Source organism: Podarcis filfolensis, assembly GCF_964270895.1.
Source record: "Podarcis filfolensis genome assembly, chromosome: 3".
In the NCBI taxonomy this organism is placed as follows: domain Eukaryota; kingdom Metazoa; phylum Chordata; class Lepidosauria; order Squamata; family Lacertidae; genus Podarcis; species Podarcis filfolensis.
Genome location: NC_139606.1, coordinates 83352071 through 83374016, shown reverse-complemented (window position 1 = coordinate 83374016; position 21946 = coordinate 83352071). Strand labels below are relative to the sequence as shown.

The 21946-nt window shown below is 46.7% G+C and overlaps 1 protein-coding gene across 12 annotated transcripts in view; it reads right to left on the bottom strand.

Moving 5' to 3' along the window:
• TJAP1 (tight junction associated protein 1) overlaps window positions 1–21946 on the bottom strand; it is a 44293-nt gene that overhangs the window by 7800 nt on the left and 14547 nt on the right. For 4 of the 12 annotated variants that reach the window (XM_083604420.1, XM_083604421.1, XM_083604423.1 and 1 more), the window contains 7 exons: window positions 15892–15982; window positions 11858–11909; window positions 9141–9298; window positions 6058–6086; window positions 3099–3260; window positions 1744–1810; window positions 1258–1287 (listed from right to left, as the gene is read on the bottom strand). In XM_083604420.1, coding sequence (XP_083460546.1) covers window positions 1258–1287; window positions 1744–1810; window positions 3099–3260; window positions 6058–6086; window positions 9141–9266 — 414 coding nt within the window. In that variant the 5' untranslated portion in view covers window positions 9267–9298; window positions 11858–11909; window positions 15892–15982. Of the gene's footprint in view, window positions 1–1257; window positions 1288–1743; window positions 1811–3098; window positions 3261–6057; window positions 6087–9140; window positions 9299–11857; window positions 11910–15887; window positions 15983–21946 lie in introns of all 12 variants that reach the window. The other 8 variants (XM_083604425.1, XM_083604417.1, XM_083604418.1 and 5 more) reach the window with 3 other exon arrangements.

The window sequence follows — 21946 nt, the reverse complement described above, 5'->3', positions numbered from 1 at the left end:
CGCAGACATGCAGTCAAATACTATGCATGTTTGCTCAGAAGTAAGTTAACACTGTCTCCAATGGGGCTTACATCAAATGAAGTGTGCATAAAACGGCAGCCTTAAGTATTAACAAGAAAGCTGAGATTCTCCAGGTGCTTATTTTGCATTCAGTGCGGTGCAATCAGAGAGTTGTAGAATACACTGCAAAAAAGGTAGGAGCCAGAAAAAGTTAGTTGAACTTGCGTCTCCCCTGAGATCAATGGAATTTAAGTCATGATTAACCTGTACCATTGATTTCAATGGGCACAAAGTCCAATGAACTTTGTCTGGATCCAAGTCCCCCCCCCTCCAGTTACAGAAACTGGATTTAAAATGAATGGAACTAGAGACCCCTTGCTCCAAGAATCAAGGTCCCAGCCCTCTGCCTTCCCCCAGATCCTTCATGTGATGATTCGGGCACCAACACAGAAGAGTCCTAAGGCCATCCCACCAAACACCTGTCTCAGCAGCAAATTTCACTCAGATAACAGCTGAACTTCCTCCACACTTGCCTTTCTACAAGAAAAATGGAGGGCACAAATAAGCTCAGCAGGATGCAGGTAGCCTATAAAAATGATCTGGGATGCTGATTGAGTTTGTACTGAAATGAACGGCCCTGAGTGTGCACACCTCTATGGGACTTGTTAACTTGGTCCCTAAGAGCTATAATTAAAGAGACATATTCAAGATACGAGGGAAGAGTTTTTCTGCTTCTCTGAAATTCAACAGAGATGAATCAGGGAATGCCACAGGGCAGAGATGGCTGAACTACCACGTCCAATTTCAGTGGCTTAAATGTTAATAGGGCACGTCTTTTTAAAAAATGTATGTTCTGCAGGAATCCATTCACAATCCACAGAGATCCCAAGTGACAAGAAGTGCCTTATAATATAAGTGGGCCAACATACTAATCATTGGAGCTGCATCCAGATGACTAGAGAGGAGCACTACTCCAGAGAGGGTCCCATGAGTTCCAGGTTTCTCTAAGCAGAGGACATTTCTTTCCCAAGTTAGACAATAACTGAAGGTAAGAAGGAGCAGCCCATGCTAGAACATGCGGGCCAGAACTGGTCGGATTCCCAAGGATAACCTTTCCCCTGCAAAACCCAAGCTGCTGGGACCCCATCTAGGACAGAAGTAGGGCTGGATAATGTGCGACCAACAATGAAACTGGACAGGCTGAGGCATGTGCAGAGGAGATAGAAAAACAACAACACACAAACGAAAAGACGCAACTGCAAAAATCCAGCTTTGACTGAGCGAGGCCTGAGAGGTGAGTGCACCCAGCATTTGCCAGCAGCAGCAGCATTGGAAAGAAAAGGAGAGAGACAGAGAGAGAAAAAGGAAAGAAAAGAAACAGCCATGAGTGTTATGAATGCACACAATACACAAATGTTGGCTCCACTCCCACAACCCCATGATGAGTTTTCCCCACCCAGATCCTACAAAAAGCAGCACATCAAATTTCCAGCACTCTGGGTTTTTAAAAAGCTGATGTGAGACAAAAACTACAAGTAGCTACATTGCAGAAGAACCCAAACTCTGGTGCAGGCAACATAGACAATCTAGAATGCAAAGCTCCCTCTGGGCAACTTCATACTGAGATTCTGCTCAAATCCTGACTTACATCCTGGTGTTACTACACTGCAATCGGAGTCAAGCCATTAGACAAGAGTGTGGCCCACCCCCTCTTCCCTCTCATAGACTCAGCAGGTCAATTACCAGGGTGTGCAGCTTCTCCTCCAAATCCTGATTGGTTCTCTGTGAGGCTGTGTAACTGTTCTGCAACCTATAGACAGACACAAGATCGTTCAGGTTACTGACACCAGACACCCTGCAATTCAGAAGTTAGGTGAGGTGGAGATATTTCAAGAAGCCGTGTGCCATGGCTCCAAGCCATAGCTTCACACCTTCCAGTCCATAGATGAGCAGTTGACCTTTCCTTGTAGCTTGCTTACAAGAAGTTTAAGTTGAGGGAGGAACGTTATGTTCATGGATAGAAGAGATGGAAGAAAAAACAAGCCTGACCAACTTGCAGAGGACCAAAACTGGTCTTGGTCTCAGCCTTGGAGAAAGGATGCTAAAGGAATCAGAAGATTCAAAGAAGACTCCTAAACCTAGTTTTATCTAATGGGAGAGAAAGCTTTGCCAACAAGTGTCAATCCCATCACCCTTTCTGCATTTCCCATCTTCTTTTCTATCTATGAAGACCTTTACAATAATTACTGCATCCATCTTCATAATGAACTTGCCCCCATTATCCTTATTTCTAAGCTGAGGACAGTCAACTTGTCTATGCTCTCTGCACTCAAGAAATCAGGAGCTGAACATGGTATGAACCTAAGTCTCAGGTCCAGTTCCATCTAGTAAACCTCCAAGGTTGCTGGGGACAGGGGAATAATCCTCCAAACTTCCATCTACAGGTCATCACTTCAATGCCTCAACAAATGCTAGTAGTTTTGCTCACTGGAACAAAATGATGCAGCTAAAACAGATACCATGGGGGAGGATTAATGAACGCATCTTATGACAATTGTGCCTGCCTCCCTTCTACCCTACCAGGATTAAATGCAGCACCCTTCCCTTGAGGCAGGGTGAAGCAAAATCCCTTTGCCATACTCAGCTGCTTTTAGTTTTTAGCAAAGATGAGGGAAGGCCTACCTAATCTTCTTCATCATACCTGTTTCACCTCTCAGATTGTGCCATGTGGTAGTCATAAAGATATTAACATATCAGTCCCAGGGAACACTAGGCCAGCAAGTCATAGCATGAAAAATGCTGACGGACGAATTTTGGCTTTTAAAATAATGCTTCCACCCCACTCATGGCCCCCATCCCAAGGACCCACTTAACATTAAACCATTTCCCGTGCACAGAATGATTCATACTACTGTCAGCGGGGAGGGAGGGGACAAAATATATTGTGCAATGACACATTTATTGCTTCCCCCAAAAATCTGCAAATAGCAATCCCAAGTATAGGACATACATCTCAGATGGCTAGGAAGCAATGTGTCCTTCTATCCAGCTGGTTCCCTTCTCTTACAGCACCCCAGAGCTTCTTAAAGCTGACATACCTACGGAACTTGTCCTTGAATTTTTCTAGCTCCTCACGATTCTGGCCCAGCTCCATCTCCAGATAGTCTTGCCCAGACTCCAACTCCCTTTCCATTGCCTCCATTTTGTTGGTGACATAAGCCAGACGCCGACGCAGCTCCTCATTCTCATGTTGCAACAACCTAATGCAAACAAAGCAACAACATCCTGAATAAAAACTACAAGTGCTGCAGTCTTCCATACAGTCATACCTAGGAAGTTGAACACCTTGGTTCACGAACAAATCGGCTCCCAAACAATCAAAACCCAGAAGTGAGTGTTCCGGTTTTCAAACTTTTTTTGGAACCTGAACGTCCGACAGGGCTCCCATGACTTCTGATTGGCTACAGGAGCTTCCTGCAGCGAATCAGAAGCTGTGCTTTGGTTTCTGACCGTTTTGGAAGTTGAACAGACTTCCGGAACGGATTCCATTCCATGGTACGACTGTACAACACTTACAGCCTCACTTTTGAAAGAGGGCTGCAGCAAGACGCACTCCGACAGTTCTGCCAACCCCTCCCCTTCTCTGTTCAGGTGCAAAGCGGCACACAGGACATGAAAAGACATCTGAAGAAAATGACTGTGTTGTGAAAAAATCTCGGGATGAGTTTACAGATCTTCCCTGCCCCCAGCAACCATTCACCACAAGAGAGGAAATAAAGCCCAGGTTTCCAACATAATAGTAATTTTAAAAACCCATTTGCAAACCTCCATTTCATAGTGCTGAGGCATGCGCAGTACTAGACCCAGTGCAACTTCAAATGCATGAATGAGCAAAAAAAAAAACCAGTTTATTCACTCTTAAGTTTTCATGTCCAACAAGGAATTACAGTACATTTTACTAAAGAAAAAAGGTTTTCAGGTATCCCCCTAAGTTAGGCATAGGCAACCTTTGGCCCTCCAGATGCTTTGGCCTACAACTCCCTTGATCCCTAGCTAACAGGACCAGTGGTCAGGGATGGTTGGAATTGTAGTCCAAAACATCTGGAGGGCCAAAGGCTGCCTATGCCTGCCCTAAGCTCTACTGGATTCCTGCCAGTGCCTTTGAGTTCCAGGAGGACGACTCTGGAGACATATCTGCACACCAGGAAGAAGACGATCAGCAGAGACTGGGAAAGATGGGTAATAAGGTGCATTCTGGTGGTCAGGAATAGCAAGGGTGTTCTAGGGAAGCCTTTTCTGGATCTTGTGCCACTAAATTCTGTTTATGAGTAGCAAGCCACTTTGAGCAGAGGCCTGAGCACATACGGGAATCTGCTGTAGATAACAAAAGGTCATGTCAGTTGATCATATTGCCACCAGAGCAGAGACAGAGAGCCTTATTCTCAGTAGCCGGCCACTCATCCATGCCAGCAGCGTCTCAGTTTACAGTATCTGTACTAAACACAGTAGCCAGATGGGGCTGTGCAGTTTAGGTGTCCTCCACTGGAAGATGAGACTCACTCAATAATTTACGTGCTGCCATGAAACATCTAGCAAGGATGCAGGGAGGCGGGTCAGTCGACATCGGCCCATCTCCACCCTCACAGAGGAAAAGTGACCCAGTTTCCAAGCAAGTGAGTGGAATCAGTCTATGGAGGAAGATACAGCCTATGTTTGCATAACGGCTCACTGGCACAGAAGTCTTCTGCTGCCCTATCCATACATCTGCTTGCATGCACAGTCTCCCAACAGTTCTGCTACTACTGTATTGGGATTGTTCTTCACTGATTTAAAAGCAATCCAAAAAATTGCTGCCTCCTTGCAGATATTTTTACACATCCGACTTTCATAGTGAGAGACTGCACAAAGGACATATCCCAAGCACAGCAAATCACATTCAAACAATAGAGCTTAAAACGTGTTTTCAAGAAATTAAAATAGATGCCTGCTGTTGGAATGAATGATTGCCTATCCACTCTTCCTGCTGGAACAGCAAGTTGAAAACCTAATGTAAAGTTTGGACCCTTTGTTTGTGCTTGTACAGCTGGGTCTCCACCTACACTAGCTTTGGCATCTATGCCTGAGGCAGCCATGTCAGTTTCAGGACCGTCCTTTCAGCCACTGCACCATCAAGGTTGTGAGATAACGCTTCCTGATGAGCACAGAGCAGAGAACCTCTGACCTGCAAATTATCACCATCATCAAATATATTACCAGGGCGGGTTACAAAAATTTGAAATTCAGTACAGTGGTACCTCAGGTTAAATACTTAATTCGTTCTGGAGGTCCGTACTTAACCTGAAACTGTTCTTAACCTGAAGCACCACTTTAGCTAATGGGGCCTCCTGCTGCTGCCGCACCGCCAGAGCACGATTTCTGTTCTCATCCTGAAGCAAAGTTCTTAACCTGAAGCACTATTTCTGGGTTAGCGGAGTCTGTAACCTGAAGTGTATGTAACCTGAAGCGTATGTAACCTGAGGTACCACTGTACAGTATTAAAAACCAATAAAACCAAATTTCAGTCACAATAATAGGGTGGGTCCTGAGTATCTCAGGTGCCAAAGGCCAAGATAAACCTGACCTGCCAGGTGACACCTTCTGGTCCTGAAACCAAACCCACCTTCTCCACGCTTGACATAATGTGTGATAACAGGTAGGGCAGGTAGAAACATGGCTGCAGAATGCAGGTTTTAATTTTAGCTGATATGCGTTTAATCCCACTTGGGCAGTATCTCCCCCACCCCAAGGGCCAGCTTTGAGAGGTGGGCGGGACCACCCCCTATCAATCACCTGGTGTCACTATGACACCAGATGATTGGCAGGTAGGTGGTCCCACCCACCTACCAAGCTTGGCCCATCAGGGTGGGGGAAGATGAAGATCTGGTCCATCCAACCCAAAAGGCCCCAGCCCTGGTGTAGAGCCTTAAAGGAAGGGAAAGCCAAAGTTCGGAGAATGAGCATAAATGTAGTAGCCTGGAAAATAAAGATTTGCATAACGAAAGTGACGAGGATACTTACCTCATCCTTTCTGCATCCGTCAAGGGCTCCTGTGCAAAAAAGGAAACAGAAGCAAGAATCTCACTGAAAAATATGGGCAAGTTTTCAGAGTGGCAAACTGAAGCATACAAGTGCCAGATGGATATAACCCACAGCACCCTCTAATTCTCATACAAAGAGCTCTGGTCCAACCACACCCAGATGGGATTAATTTTATTTATTTTTTACTTACTGAATTTATATACCACCCTATGCCCAGAGGTCTCAGGGCAGTTAAGATTCAATCCTGCACAATACCAGCCTAAATTATCTCAATCACTAGACAGCTTTAAATTGACAGCATTACAGTGTACAAACCGGAGACCTGCTCTGTGGTGAATATGATCCTTCGTTAATGAACAGACTGAGGGAGATACTCCCAGCCACTTTTTTTGTTCTCTTTTACTGCCCATGAGCATCCACACTGCATTCAGGATACCCACTGGCCAGCAAATACTGCATACTGTCCTGTACTCTATATTGCTCAGGCCATCATACACATAGGTAAAGCACCACACAAATGAGACCGCTACCAACAATCTTAAAACAACCCCCAATGTATAGGAAGACACTTCAAGTTACATGCCATTGTTTTATTTTTAATTATTTATTACATTTCCTGGCCCCCTCCCCACCAGCTATTCCTCCAAGGAGCTCAGGGGAGCATGCGGGGCCTCTCCCCGCCCCCCCCAATTTATCCTCAGAAAAAGGCCTTTTGAGGTAGGTTAGGCCTAGAGAGTGTTAGCAGTCGAAGGTCATTCTGTGAGCTTCGTGCCTCTGTAGGAATTTGAACTCCGGTCTTCCCAGACCTAATCAAACACTACACCATACGGACTTAATATCCCTAAACAATACTGACACATACTGCTGAGTTCAGATTTTGGAGAGGACCCTTGGGCAAAACACCCTCAACAAACCGCAACTGCTTGCTTCCATTCTTTCTATTTTTGTTGCTACCACCTGCTTATCTACCAGTTTGTCCTGGTCTCTGCTACTTTTTGCTTGCTCACTGCGTCTCTGGGTCCAGGGGGCTTTCAATGATGGACCCCTTGCCAGGGCAAAGGGCCTTGGCAGGTGCCCAATCATGCCAGCCTATGACGCTCAGTGGTCCTGAACGTACTGACTCTAGCAAGATTTGCCCTATCAGACTACACAGTATGGGGCAAATGGCAATCTCCCAGCATGCAATGCCTGATATAAGAGGGCAGGAGAGAGATCTGGGCAAAGACAAAACGCCTTTTCATTAGGGTACACTCAGCTTAAGAACCTCTTTCTGTGATGGATGGAAGTGAATGGCAGATTTTCTCAAGAACTGTGACTCATACAAAGGTGCCTGAGGAATTTACCAGGCAGTTTAGCAAAACAGGTAAGCTGCCACAAACACATATACTGGCACTCGACAGGTAAGCATCTCCAAAGAAGCGTACCCAGGGCAACCTGGATGCGAAAAGGAAGGAAGAAAAATCAATGGGCTATTCAGAAAGTATGACGTATTCAGTATTCAAGCATGTGGGCTCAGTTTCCCATTTTAAGGGTCCCATTTTAAGGATCAACACAAGCGGGGAATGAGCTAATAAGAAACATGTTGGGTGGATAATATTTGGGGATAAAACCCCTTTGGTCAAACTTTATCGAGACTTAAGGAGATCTGCCATCCCGGTGCTCTAAGTTACGACAGACAAAACTTGGCAGACAAACATCTGTCCCTCACTCCCTCTTCACTAAGCACCTACCTTGTTTAGCGCTAAGCTGAAGGAAGGGGAGGCTCTGGGTGAGGCACTGCCCTCTTCCTGGCTCCAACGTGAGGGAGGGGAGAAGGACCCTTTTCCCGAGTAGCTCGGCTCCAGCACTGGCCTCGGGCTAGTTCTGCAACCCAGGGGCTGTAGCCACACGAGCCGCGGTGGGTATTCACTCTGGTCTTGCCCTTCATCCCTCCCTCCCTCCTGACCCAGCGTCTTCCACGGAGGCAGATGCTGCTGCTCAGAAGACACCCTTGCCAAGCCCAGCTCTGCCAGGTGCTGCAGCTGATACTGACACAGATCCACCACCCGCTTCTCCATGGAGAGGAACTTCTCCTTGCTGTCCGCCCTCACCAAGACGGGCTTCCTCCTTAGCCTGGAAGCCCTCTCCATCTCCTCTGGCAGCTTCTTACGGCAAGGTACCACATCGAGACCCTCGCGCCTCCGCTCTGCTTTCCTCCTAGTGAGCCGAGGGCTTTTCTCAGCGGTCCTCCTGGTGCCTTCAGGCTGGCTCTCCTTCTGCCCTTCTGGTGTGGAGCACCTGGGAGAAGTGGGGGAGTCCTGGCTCCCTTCTCCTGCTCTGCCCTCCCCCAAGGAGTGCAAGTGGACAGGGCTCAGCACCCGGTGGGTGATCTCGTCCAGGAACTTGGAGAACTGGAGCTTCTCCTCCGTGATCTTCTCCTTCCGCCTGACAGAGTCGGAGCAGCTCCCGCTGTTGTGCTCGGAGCCGCGCTTGTCGTGCCTGCTCAGGCACAGCTGAGGGTCGCTGTACTTCCGTGAGCGGCGGCCACGGGCCAGGGTCTCCACCGAGCGAGATTTGCGCAGGCTCTCAGGCCGCACTTCCAGCATGTCTGTCTGCTTCAAGATGCCCTTGAGGGGCAGGTGGGTCGATGGGACATGGAACTTCCTAGGTGCTAAGATCTCAGCAGGCTCTTTGAACATGAGGGAACGCTCCAGGCTTCTACTCTTGAAGGAGCAAGTCGGCCTCCGGCCTTCGTCCCCAGAAACCACTACCGTCTCTACGCTTCGACTCATGAACTTACTGAGCCGCCCACGGCTAGGGTGCCGACAGTGCCTCACACTCCGCCTTCCCGTTTTCCCACTGTGAAGCAGCACAGGCGACAGAGTCCGGCTCTTCAGGTTCAGCTCTGCTCGGCACCCTGCTAGCTCCTTGTCGCTGCTCGACTCCAGAGACCAGGAAGAAAAGTTAACGTTGCAAACCTCATACCCATCCACCTGCTGTTTGGGCTGGCCTGCCTTGGGGTAACTAAACCCCTTCGGCTGACGAAGTGGAACCAGGCCCTTAGCTGCCCGGCTTTCAGTTACCTGACTCTGCTCCGCCAAAATCACACCATCTTGGTCGTCGCGCAGGATGGGCAGCTCGTGACGGATCTCGCGGTGCTGCGGAGGAGCCTTGCGGTAAGGCTTCTTGGAAGGTGCAGTGCTCGTCATTGTCCCCTCGCTTGACTTGCACAATAGGTCACCTGCCGAGAGCAGAAATTGCAGAGAGAGAGAGTCACATATGCCCCATTCAGCCCAGATACGTTCCCACAAGGCAGTCAGATATCCTGTGTCCCACAGCAGCCAAACATCCAGAGAACCGAGGAAAGAGGCAGGCCAGAGCCTTGGAAAGCAGCTGTAGTAAAAAAGGAGGGAAGAAGAAAAAGCACAGCTGCGTCCTCCCAGCCAGCAAGAGCAGAGGATTGGCTCATCCTCTCTCTCTCTCTGTGTTATGCACATACACACACTAACATACAGTGTGTGTCCAGATTATATATAGCAAACGAGAACAGGCCTCAGAGCGGCATATTGATTGGGCTCTTTAGGAAAGGCCGTTTCCGATATGGAAACTGAAAACCTTGCAGGCGGGAATGACAGGCCAGGCAGGAGCTATTGATCTTGTGCTGTCGCTGCCAAGAGGGACTATATGGGAGAGAACGGCAGGCATTAAGCATGCCGACAGGCTGGAGAAATTATGTGCTTGTATTAGTTAAAGCCAAATTACTCCCAAGTGTGTCAGGGATAAAACGGCAAAGAGAGGCACTTTCGCTGCCACTCTCTGTAAGGGCAAAGCTTGGAGGCACTTCTAGGACAGAAGGAACCCTGCTGAAAGCTGCTGAGCTATGCTGCTGCATCAGGGCTTAACAACGCAGGCCTACATTCTGTAAAAGCTATGAGCCATGAACAGCACCTACCTGTGTCAGGTTCCAGGACAGCATTCGCCAGAGGCAGCAGGCAATTTATAATGGGGATGGGGGGGGGGGGATCAGGACTGATGCAAATGTTCCTGAAAGCACAGACAAGAGGCCTCTGCCTTCTGCTGTGTAGGTAAAAAATTAGCCAAGGGCAGTGATCCTGCTGCTGCCGGCCAAGACTATAAACTTGTCAACAAATGCAAGTCAAGTGTCCAAAACCCTTCCAGAAATCAGGCAGTCAGGCTTGACGGAAGCTCGGCCATGAAATCCTTCTATGATATACAAGGGAACTGGAATCAAACAGCTTTCCTCGGGCCTTTCAGTCCTCACAACCCCTGCAAAGTTCACAAACCATGTGGCCCACAAACAGCATTTCCCAAGGTAGCTAAAAGGATACAGGGAATGTTGCTCTGCGAAATCTCATCAACTAGATCGCCCTCAACAGATGATACTCCTCTACAGACAAGGACTGCATGCAGAACTTGCCTGTGCTGGATTCGGCACAGCTCTTGGCTTGCTTCCGTTTCTAAGTACTACGCTAGAATGATGTAACAGCATCAAGTACTTCTACTACTGACATACATCAAGGGCAAACAGCAGGCTTGGCACTGCAGGAAAGTGACAAGAAGCACATGCTCACAACAAAGGTCAGTCAGGGCAGAAAAGGTGAGGCCTGCTAAAGGAGCAGGAAGCACAGACATGGCCAGAGTATGATATTTCAGGGAATGCTTTGCTGAAGGCACCTTCATTTCAAGCAAGCGGTTTCTTGTCCATTTCCTCCTCCACAAGGAATGCATTTCCTTCAGCCAATGTGCAATAAAAAACCCAACATCATAGGTTTTGCAGCCCTCAAGAGTCAGCCTATTGTAATGCCTGCTTAGAGCAGAGCAAGAGGTAAACGAAGACAAAGAAACAAACACAGGTTCTCTGTGGCATTTTGCTCTGTAGAGCCACTGGGTTCTTATCAAGTCAATAACAATTTGGGTAAAGAAGACACAGTACCTTTGTGCTTAAACTGCCTGGAACTGTCCCATTACTCCCATGGTTCCCTCCAACATTCCATTACACACAAGTCAAAACATATCTGTACAGCTGGAGGTAAACGCAGGGCAGCTACAATACCAATGACAATGTTTTGCAGGCACCACGTCTTCCAGACAGCAGCAGTCAAAGCCTCTAGTAACCTGATGACTCATGGGTGAAAGTGCATGCCTTTTGCTACCTCCTCCCCAGTATTGAACCCACTGAATTAAAACATGCTACCCTGCTAATCAAAGAAGGCTGTAAAAACTATCCATTAATTAAATCATAACAGCAAGCGCAAAAATGAGCAAATATAACCGGCTGCAAATTTAACATGTCCTAGTATATTCTTGAAAACCAGTTAAAACAGAAATGACTTGCTGTTTTCTAAAAACAACAAGGCGGCGGCTGACCATTTAAGAGACCTCCTGGAAGTAACATTCTATAATCTGGGGTCAGTCTTGAGAAGGGCTTCCTCAGCGCTCTACATTTCTCATTGTAGGAAGAATCATAGCTCAGTAGTAGCTATGGTTTTGAATGCAAAAGGCCCCAGGCTGAATCACCTCCAGGTAAAAGGACCAGAGAGCAGATGACACGAGTGAGACTCCCTGGGGAGCCTCAACAAATAGGCTAAACTGGACTAGATGGGTAAGTAGTGACCAGATATATGACGACTTCTTATGTACATCTCGTTCATAAAGGGGATTGGGTAAGGCCTCTTTGGCCGACTCTCACTGAAGGAAGGTCAAATGTGGAGCAGTGCAATGCCTAAGTATGAGGCAATCCCCACAGCTAAGCCTATAACAGATGTGCTGAAGAACTTACCAGCCTGGATTCAGATTTGAAGCCTCATGAAGAAGGCACTCAACCCAACAACCTAAAAAGTGAGGAAAACAAAGACGGTTTACTATGGAGCTCAGCTCCTCCTCTCTTTTCCAGCTCAAGGAATAAACACTTATGTCAGTCCCCAACCGAAATATGCCCAATCTGTAGGATCACAGGTCAGATGGGGGTGGGGGGAATAGCTGCAAATACCTAAATAAAGCTCAAAACTGTCAACAAAACATTCTGGTAGAGCACATTTTCCCATGTACACCAAAGGGTAATACTGAGTACAGTCGTACCTTAGTTTTCAAACAGCTTAGTTCTCGAACGCTTTGGCTCCCGAATGCCGCAAACCCAGAAGTGAGTGTTCTGGTTTGTGAACTATCTTTGGAGCTTCCTGAAGCCAATCAGAAGCCGCGCCTTGGTTTCCGAACGTTTTGGAAGTCAAATGGACTTCCAGAACGGATTCCGTTCGAGAACCGAGGTACAACTGTATTTTGATTTTACAACTATTTGCTGCTGCACTGATCCATCAGAAAACAAGAGTTCAGGTACTGATTCATAAAAGGCTCAGGAGTCAAAATGAAGGTGGGCAGCAGATTCCCATGAAACAGACTACACCGTCCTCTATTTCTGAAAGGAATTGTAAGATGTATTGGGGGGGATGCTTTTGAAATCTGTACCAACTATTTGCTGGCCCTCTTAAGAGAATGTCCCTCACCTTCTTTACCACAGATCATCTCTCCCATGCCTAGCTCTCAGAACAAAATGAGCCTAAAATGTACAGGTATGGCATATATACAACCGGATGCCCACAAGGTCAGGGAACTATGAACAGAGGGATAGAACAACAGGTCGGAGAATAGGATTCTGGCCTGCTATTTCCACTCAAGCTCTCACACAATCTGGTGGGGTTGCATTGCTGAAGTCTTCCCTGGCCCTTCCAGCTACTTTCCTCTATCAATGGCACCCAACCTTGGAGTTGGGGTTACATTATGTGTACAAAAACTCCACACCCTAAGTCAGAGCCATAAACAAAGATAGTGTAACAGGAAGCCAGGAGGGCCTGTGCTGGGCAAGAGAGCTGCTGAAACAAGTCTTTGAGATGCCCTAGGATTGGCCCTGCCCCAACAAGCTTGTTGGCCCCTTTCCTTACTACAGTGTTTTCTTCGGGCCTCAACTAGCACAGAACAAACAATCTCACAATAGCATAGCTATTCTGTTCCAAGGCCACAGAGCAATAACTAGATCTACACTTCTCCAAGTCCAACAATACAGGAACGCAGCACGGTGCCTGTGAATAGACTTGTGGGGGTGGGGAGAGGCTTTCCAAGAAGGCTCAGCATACTCTCCAATTCCATGCAAACACAGAAACAGGACAATTGTTTTAATCAGGTGCAAAATTCAGCAGCCTGAGAATCTCACTTTTTTATTTATTTTAAAAGCTGCAAGATCCTAGTTCTTCAAATGCATAAAATATATTATACATGTATCTGTACACACATGAACAACTATATAGAGGCCATATAACTAAATAAACATGGTGGTTTGTTGCTTATTAAAAAGTACAAAATGCAACCCAAAAGTTTACACAGTAAAACAAGTTACAATGTAAAACAGCAGAAAAGAAATGTTCTGTTGTCTGGGAAGGCAAGCACAAGAACAATTGTCATGGTCAGGTAACTTCCTGTTGGGTTCAGGCTTTTCCCTCCACAAGGATGATGGACCTATTGGGATGGTCTGCCCATGGAGACTAAGAGAATCCTTTGGGAGCTTCCTAGTGGCACGACTGGGGCACCTGCTGAAACCTTCGTTGCTCTGTGGAATGCAGATGTGGCTCACATAATTGACACAATTACTCCTAAACATGTGGCAAGCTAAATAGGTCCCACTCAGTACATGGATTTACCAGGCAGTTGGGACAGTGAAGTGGCTAGGGAGATGGCTTAAACACAGTGCTGAAAAACTTGCAATGCTCATAAAATACATCAAGAGCTCACAAGTCTACTCTGTGGTGGAGTGAAGGCAGTGGAGCTTCTCCAAATGGTATTCCAAGCATGGACTAAGTTGCTATGCACCTTGGCAAGAAGGTTGCTTGCATGTCTCCCACTTAAACATCACCAGTGTTGCAGTTCAATCAATGAACATGGCTAGCATGCGGTCTGGTCCTTTTTCGTTAAGATTTTTCAATAGCTGTGGCCTGTGAATGAGAGTAAGGCACCTGCTGGGGTGTTGACAATCTGTGTACTCAATCTTGCCCCTTATGGCTTATAAAAGCTAGCAGAGAGGAGTTCACCTACAAGTTCAGAGGTTATCTTGAATATTGAATCAGGTGGTTGTAAGGCTTAAAAAAGCCTTCCCTAGACCCCAAGGATTGCAACAACATGCATCCCTTTCCGGGCAAAGTGCTCAACCAGCTGATTGATGCACAACTCTAGGCACTTTTGGATGGGACTTACTAGCTAGATAGATTTCAGCCCCACTTACAGCAAAGTAACTGCCTTGATCACCCTGATGGATGACCTGTGCTGAGAAAAAGACAGGGAATGCAACTCTGAAATTTTCCTGAATATCTCAGTGATTTTCAAAACCATCTGTTGTGGTATCCTTATGGACAGCCATGTCAACTGAAGGATGGAGACTCTGCCTTGTTGGTGGTCCTGTTCCTATTTGGAGGGTCAGATTACAGAAGGTGGTCCTGGAGGACTATTGTTTAGTCCCATGGCTGGAATGGTATCTTACCCCCCATGCTCTTTAATATTTAGATGAATGCACGGGTCATCTGGAGATGGAGTGTGGTGCCGCCAATACAGTGGAATATTGCTTGATTTCTCCTTGTCATCTGGTTCAGGAAAGGCAGTAGAGATTCCGAATTGGGGTCTGAGATCAGTGATGGACTGGACGAGAGCCAACAAAACAAAGTTCAACCCTAACAGAATGGGGGAGGGCATTCTACTAAGTTCTACTCAGAGCAAACTCATTGAAATTAATGAACATGGCTAAGCTAGGCCTATTCATTTCAATGGGTGTACAGTGGACACTCAGGTTGCGAACGTGATCCATGCGGGAGGCACGTTCGCAACCAGCAGCGTTCGCAACCCGCAGTCCCGCATCTGCGCACGCGTGGGTCACGATTCAGTGCTTCTGCGCATGTGCAAAGCGTGATTTAGTATATCTGCGCACGCGCGAGCACTGAAACCCGGAAGTAACCCGTTCCAGTACTTCCGGGTTCGTCATGGTGCACAACCCGAAAACGCGCAACCTGAAGCGTCTGTAACCCGAGGTATGACTGTACTGTGAATAAAACTTAGTTGAATAGCACCCAAAATGCCTTTTGAGACTTCATGGAAACACCAGTTAATTCAAAATAATCTACTAGGTTGATAACTAGGACCAGCTTTAGAGGCTAATTCATGCTCATTTGGGGGGAAAAAAGATTTTACTCACAATAGGCCCATTTCTGAACACAATTTTACATTGTGGGCACCTATCTTTCAAGCCTTTGATGCCTTAGGGTCCAGCCACCTCAAGGATAGCCCCCCCCCCCCCGCCATATGTCCATGTGTTAAAATCTTTGTCAGAGGTCCTTCATTTGATGCTCCTGTCTTCTGAAATTAGGTGGGTGACTACCACAGAGAGAGCCATTTTGGTTATAGCAGCCTGGTTTTGAAACCTTTTCCCCTAGAGAGACTCGTGTGGTCCTTGTGTTGTTTTGATACCAGGCAAAAGCCTTTTTATTTCCTGTGCATTTTTAAAACTGAGGATAATATCCAACCAAGAGCCTGGTCCATGTGAACGGCATTTTGTCATCCTTGCCTCATCTACAAGAGACATTGTCCTCTACAGTAGAACATGCACTGATTCCCACGCGCTTCTCCTGTGTCCTGCTGGGTTCTAGAGTACAACATACACGTCCCGTGCTCAGCTCCCTTCCTCCCGCCCATCGCACATGACAAAATACCCAGGGTACCACCGCACAACCCCTTGCAGACATTCCCCACATAGGCCTCTCATAAAACAAGGGACTTACAGACCCAAAGTGATGTCCTGTCCAAACATGTTCGTCCTCCCGGCTCTGAGTCTGCGGTATCTGCACCGCATCCAACAGCATCTGGGCAACGGCTTCTGAAACCGGAGAAAGGGAACTTTGTGAGAGTTACCAATCGGCTTGACACACAGGAGCACACAAAGAAAACCACAGTACAGGCAAGAACACGGTCAGCGCTGGACGCAGAGTATTCTAACTAGGTTTTCAATGAGTATCACAGAACCCGAGCATCAGGCCACAATTCCACAGCATACTGGAAAGGCCTTTAAAACTATCCCCCTTTAAAAAAAAAGAAAAAAGGACAGGAATATTCAACTGCTTGATGTACTTATTGAACAGGTATTTATTCTGGAGTAGAATACTGCCATGAATTATGCAGATACATTCATTATTCCACCTCAGTCACAACAGCCCAACCTAATTTGCTGTGAAACAGAGGAGAGATCTTCTGTGTGGGGTGTCCCTCACTTGGCCACAGAGAGGCTTGGATGCTGTTAAGAGCTCAGTGAGCAGCAAGTCAATACCATCTGCAATTCGGTATTCCATCCGGTTTTGAGAAGTAATCTTATCTAGGGACAACTAGAGTAACTGGAGAATAGCAGCTCCCTGAGAGAAACAGGTTTTTAAAAGTTTAAAGCCACAGTCAAGTGACAGCAATGGACAGTTTACAGTTAATGGTAAAAAGAAAAAGTAGCTTGGTTTTAAAAAGCTCGGTCTCTATTACTTATAAGGAAGCCACATTCATGGGAATCTAAGAAACCTCAACACTTTTAAGTTACGTTATTTTCTGGATTAGTCGTATCGTAAGATGCTTCTAAGTCATGCTATCAGGGATCACGTGAAGTAGCCAATCTCCCACAGCTTTCCCCCTCTAGTTTACTAGCTTACCCATGTTAAGGCTTAAAAAGCAACATCAATTCCACAAAATTAGTTCTCATATTTATGCCAAAACACCAATGGAATTTAACAACAAATTGGATTTAGTTCAGAGTCAACTTGCAGGCCTTGTTCGCGCATCAGTGTTTGATAACATTGTTTTGAGAAAATTAATGCAGCCTTTGGAAGATTTGGCTAAGAAAACTTGGCATTAAAAAGAATGGAGGAAGAAACTATAAAAAACAAACCACATTCCCCAAACTGCCCACTTTTCTCTTCTGTTCAAAACACACATACATGCACTTCCATTCTTAAACAAACTCATCAATGATTCCATAAACTGCGGATTATTGTCTTCCATTTGTTCACCACCTTCTATCCTAAGCCTTTTATAAAATTTATCAACAACACACAATCACTGTTCCCAATACCACTCAGCTGCCACCAAAACACAAGCAGATTCTTTATGTTGCTGCACAGCTGCGGAGAAAAAAACAGGTTACAACAGGAAGCTGAAGATTTAGATAACCAGGATTCCAAAGAAGCAGGGAGCAGTTTTTGCTGTTGTTTTTCTGAGAGCTTTAATTATGGCCAGTTCAGAGAGTAGAAGCTCAATTTCCTCACCTTTCCAATACTAATTTCATAATACAAATGTTACGGTTGAGCATGCCTAACAATTTTCACACCACTGGAAAATGAGATAAATCAACTTAACTGATTCCTGAGTCCTTAAAAGACTGAGGTTGAAGATTCAACCCCTAAGCATTATTTTGGTACAGGGTTGTAATTCATGCCTTCAGCAGTCAATATTCTGTACTGCAGCAAAGTTATTTCTACAAATCTAAAGAAACCGAACCCTCATTATTTTGTTTCCTAGAACCAGTGAAGAGGGACTCTTAGCTTTGACAAGCTAAGTAAATGTTGGGACAGTCAACAAATGGCATGCAATTGTATGCTACTTTCCCCTGGCTTTTCTATTTATTCAATGAAACACAGACTTTGAGGCTGTTGTTGGGAGTGGAATACACGCTTTTAACTCTTCCCAGGGTAGACAAATGGCAGGGAAAATGTTACTTTCCTACGGGGGGGGGGGCTGGGGGCTGGGGAGGAAGTTGCATGGTCCTGATGATGGTTTCCACAGTTACTTTTCCGTGGAGAAGAGACAAAAAGTCAGGGGAATGAAACACACAACTGAATTTAATATGTAATCCGGCACTACATCAATAGTTTGTGCCTTGTTAAATGACTGCAGTGAAGCAAATCTGTCCAGGAGAGGGAGCTTTAGCTCTAGCCAGAGAACAGTAGTGTTGTCACGGGGATTCTCAAAAACTTATATATATTTTTATTAGATGAATCCTTCGTCTCTCATTTATTTATAAGCCTGCTTAAAATAGTGTACTGCCCCATCGGCTCCTTCCACTGTCAATCACCACAAACAAGTAGAGTGGGGAGGAGGCTAGAGAACACACAAGTACCACATTCTACTTGTGTGTTCTCTAGCCGCAATGGATACGCTCTGCCTCCACTGAACAAGATCATATGACTCTGGACGCCGTTTTCTGGGATTCACAAATGGCGAGAGTGCTGCTGCATGCCAGTCCTGCTTGCAGGCTTCCCACAGGCGACTGGCTGGCCACTGTGAGAACAGGATGCCGGACTAGATGGGCCTTGATCCAGAAAGACTTGTTCTGTTCTTACATGGGACAAGCCAGAACGAGTCAAGGTTGCACTGCAGAAGACAAACCTGGCTTTTCAACCCTAAAAGTCTTGTCTACAACCCTTACAATTCCAGACCACTCCACTCCTAGGAGCATCCCGCACACAGCTCTGGACGAAGAACATGACAGAGCTTCAGAATAAAAATCTGTAAGTGCACCTTGCACTACATTGAGTAATGGTATGTAGCAAGTCTCCGTATCCTCACATAACCCTACCATTAAAGCTCACAAATTGCAATGTGAACATTAAAGGTAAAGGGACCCCTGACTGTTAGGTCCAGTCACAGACGACTCTGGGGTTGCGGCGCTCATCTCACTTTACTGGCCGAGGGAGGCAGCATACACCTTCCGGGTCATGTGGCCAGCATGACTAAGCCGCTTCTGGCAAACCAGAGCAGCGCACGAAAACGCCGTTTACCTTCCCGCCGGAGCGGTACCTATTTATCTACTTGCACTCTGACGTGCTTTCGAACTGCTAGGTTGGCGGGAACAGGGACCGAGCAACAGGAGCTCACCCCGTCATGGGGATTTGAACCGCCGACCTTATGATCGGCAAGCCCTAGGCTCTGTGGTTTAGACCACAGAGCCGCCCGCTCTAAAAGTAAGTATTACTTGCGGTCTCTGTTGAGATCCACCACCATAAGCTCCTGCCAATGGGAAGAGGTGCACTTTTAAAATATGTATACCCTTTGGGTATATGGGATGTGTCCAGGGAGGTCAAAGAGATTGGGAGAATAAAGGAAGGAAATAATTGGTAGTGCTTTTGCGGATCAAGGAAACCTCTGATCACAAGGACTTTTCTAAGCAGCAGTTTTTCACACACCAGGCAAAGTATTGTAGCTCACAGCTGGGAATATGGGAAGCACCCACTGAAAAGCAGTTTCCATGAAACTCTTTCCCCCACAGTTCAAAGAACAACACCCCAAAATATGGGCTTTCAATCACAGGCAAGCTCTTCAATTATAAAGGTATTAAATCATCTGTACTTGGAGAGAGCACACTCAACCAGGAAGAAAGCATCCTAGTCAACCTTTCCTTCCAGAACAGCCCCACAACCACACTGATGTGAGCTACCTCTGTTGTGTAGACTGGCAGGAACAGGCAGATGCCAAGCACGCCACACATTTGGACCAAAGGTATCCATGGCTGCTCTCCTGAGAGCAGAAGTAGGATGAGTCCCAATTTCCCCTTCAGTTCAGAAGGTACAGTCTGATAGCTCAAACAACTAATCCAGTCATCAGGGATCCAACCAGTAACATGCAGGAGTGGACCCACCTCAACAGGAGTTGAATTGAGCACAAGCTAGTCCATTTGCAGGGAACAGGCACAGTTATTGTAGGCTTTTAGGTCCTGCTGCTGGTTAAGGTAAAGGTAAAGGACCCTGACAGTTAAGTCCAGTCGCGAATGACTCTGGGGTTGTGGCGCTCATCTCGCTTTACTGGCCGAGGGAGCCGATGTTTGTCCGCAGACAGTTTTTCCAGGTCATGTGGCCAGCATGACTGAGCCGCTTCTGGCGAAACCAGAGCAGCGCACGGAAATGCTGTTTACCTTCCCGCCAGAGCGGTACCTATTTATCTACTTGCTTTTGAGCTGCTAGGTTGGCAGGAGCTGAGACCGAGCAACAGGAGCTCACCCCATCGCGGGCTCAGTGGTTTACACCCGCCCCTAAAGCAACCGTCTCTCCTTGCTGAGTTCCTCAGTTACCATGGATGTGGATTTTTCCCCCCAACTGTTTAACATAAACTCAACTCTTCTGCTTTCATAAGTACGGAGAAGAAGTCTAAACCTTAAAACAGTGTCTGGAAACGCAACCCAGGCCCCTCCTACCTGCGTGCCTGCAGGCCACCAGGTGTGGCCAAGAACGGCACAAGCTACGCACTAAACACACCTTTGATGTGGAGCTGAAAGCATGTAGCCGCAGGGCATGAACAGCACGCCGCCTGCCGCCAGGCTGACTCTATGCGCAGGAATGCAGGCTGAAACCACAGGCCAAGAAAGACAAACACACTGCATTCCACGCAAAGCAGAGAACAAAAACAAGCAGCCAAGCCCACGTGGCCTCCGCAGTCCCTCCAACTATGCCAGCTACAGACCTCCACCACTGCCTCAGCCGTGAACCCGGACAGAGGAGTACTGGAGCCACTACCAAGTGTACTGAAGCAAACAAAATAGGATGAGAAGGGGAATTCATAAGCATAACTTTCATATGTGTGTGCGCACGCACGCACATTTGTAGACTGGGCTAACTGGGGAGCAGCTGGATCTTTCTAGCCAAGAACGGTTTTAAGAAATATGTAAGAAGCTTCTCCCTTCCTCCCTGCCAATCCAGCTTTTGCTCAAAACAGCCAGTATTCAACCATCTAAAAATCTCCGTTTAACAGAAGGAAGCTGAAAGAAACTGCTAAACTACCCTTTAATGTTTGGTTTAACGCAGCTCCCTTTTTCAAAGCCAGTTACCATCCTCCCCCCCCCCCCGCAGGGTATTCCTCTCTCTCTCTTCTCCACCTCAACACCCTTTCACACAAATACACTACCAAAAGTCAGCAAAGGCTGATATGATTTCTGCTCTACTGAACTCTTCCTCTCAGAGCCACCTGCCACAACAGGAAGCCTCAGAAATCAAGGCAAAGGTCTCTGATGCCTGGTAAACATGGAGGGGACCCTGCTCTTAAAGCCGCCCACACAGGGTGGAGCTACATACACGCTATGCACCCACAAAGTCTTCAGAGGCAGAAGTGTTCTCTAATCCTGCTTCTCCTTGGCAAAGGCAACAATGAATTATGAGAATCCAACCTATTAAACTTCTCCAGACTGAGAAGCTCTGATTCTCTTTCAGCTATAGGACCACCTTGGCTATGTTATGGCTTAGTGTCAATTGCCCACGTGCAAAGTAGAATACAGTACTACAACTTTTACCTCCCTACAGTGCTGTTGTGAAGACAAGCAAAGCCAATTCCACTCCACTTGTGTGCTGACATGAGTGACGTCGTACAGTAACAGTGGACAATATGAACAGGTAACCTTATGTCTCCATCAAAATCAAACGGTTGCCAGTTTTTGTCAAGTACAAGCAGCTGTCCGTGGTGTGCACTATGTAGGACTAATATGAATGGATTGTGCTAATAATATACAATTAAAGGACATTACTGAAATAGGAGACGGTTTACCTCAAAAAGAGCTGTTGCCAGCTTCCCAGACAAGCCTAGATCAAACTGAAGGGCACTGTCTTCCCTCTTAATTGTCTCACACAAATGTTCTGCTTTCAAGTTTGCTTTTGGAAACTAAAAGTGTGAATCACATTCTCTCTCCAAAAACACTGAACTTAAATCCAGGACTGCCTTGAGATGGCCCAAGACAATTTCTGCCCCACTCCCCTTACAGGTAGAAGCTTGTTAGAACCCCAGACCAAGTGTTATTGCAAGGCAAAGACAAACAGCTCACGCCTTG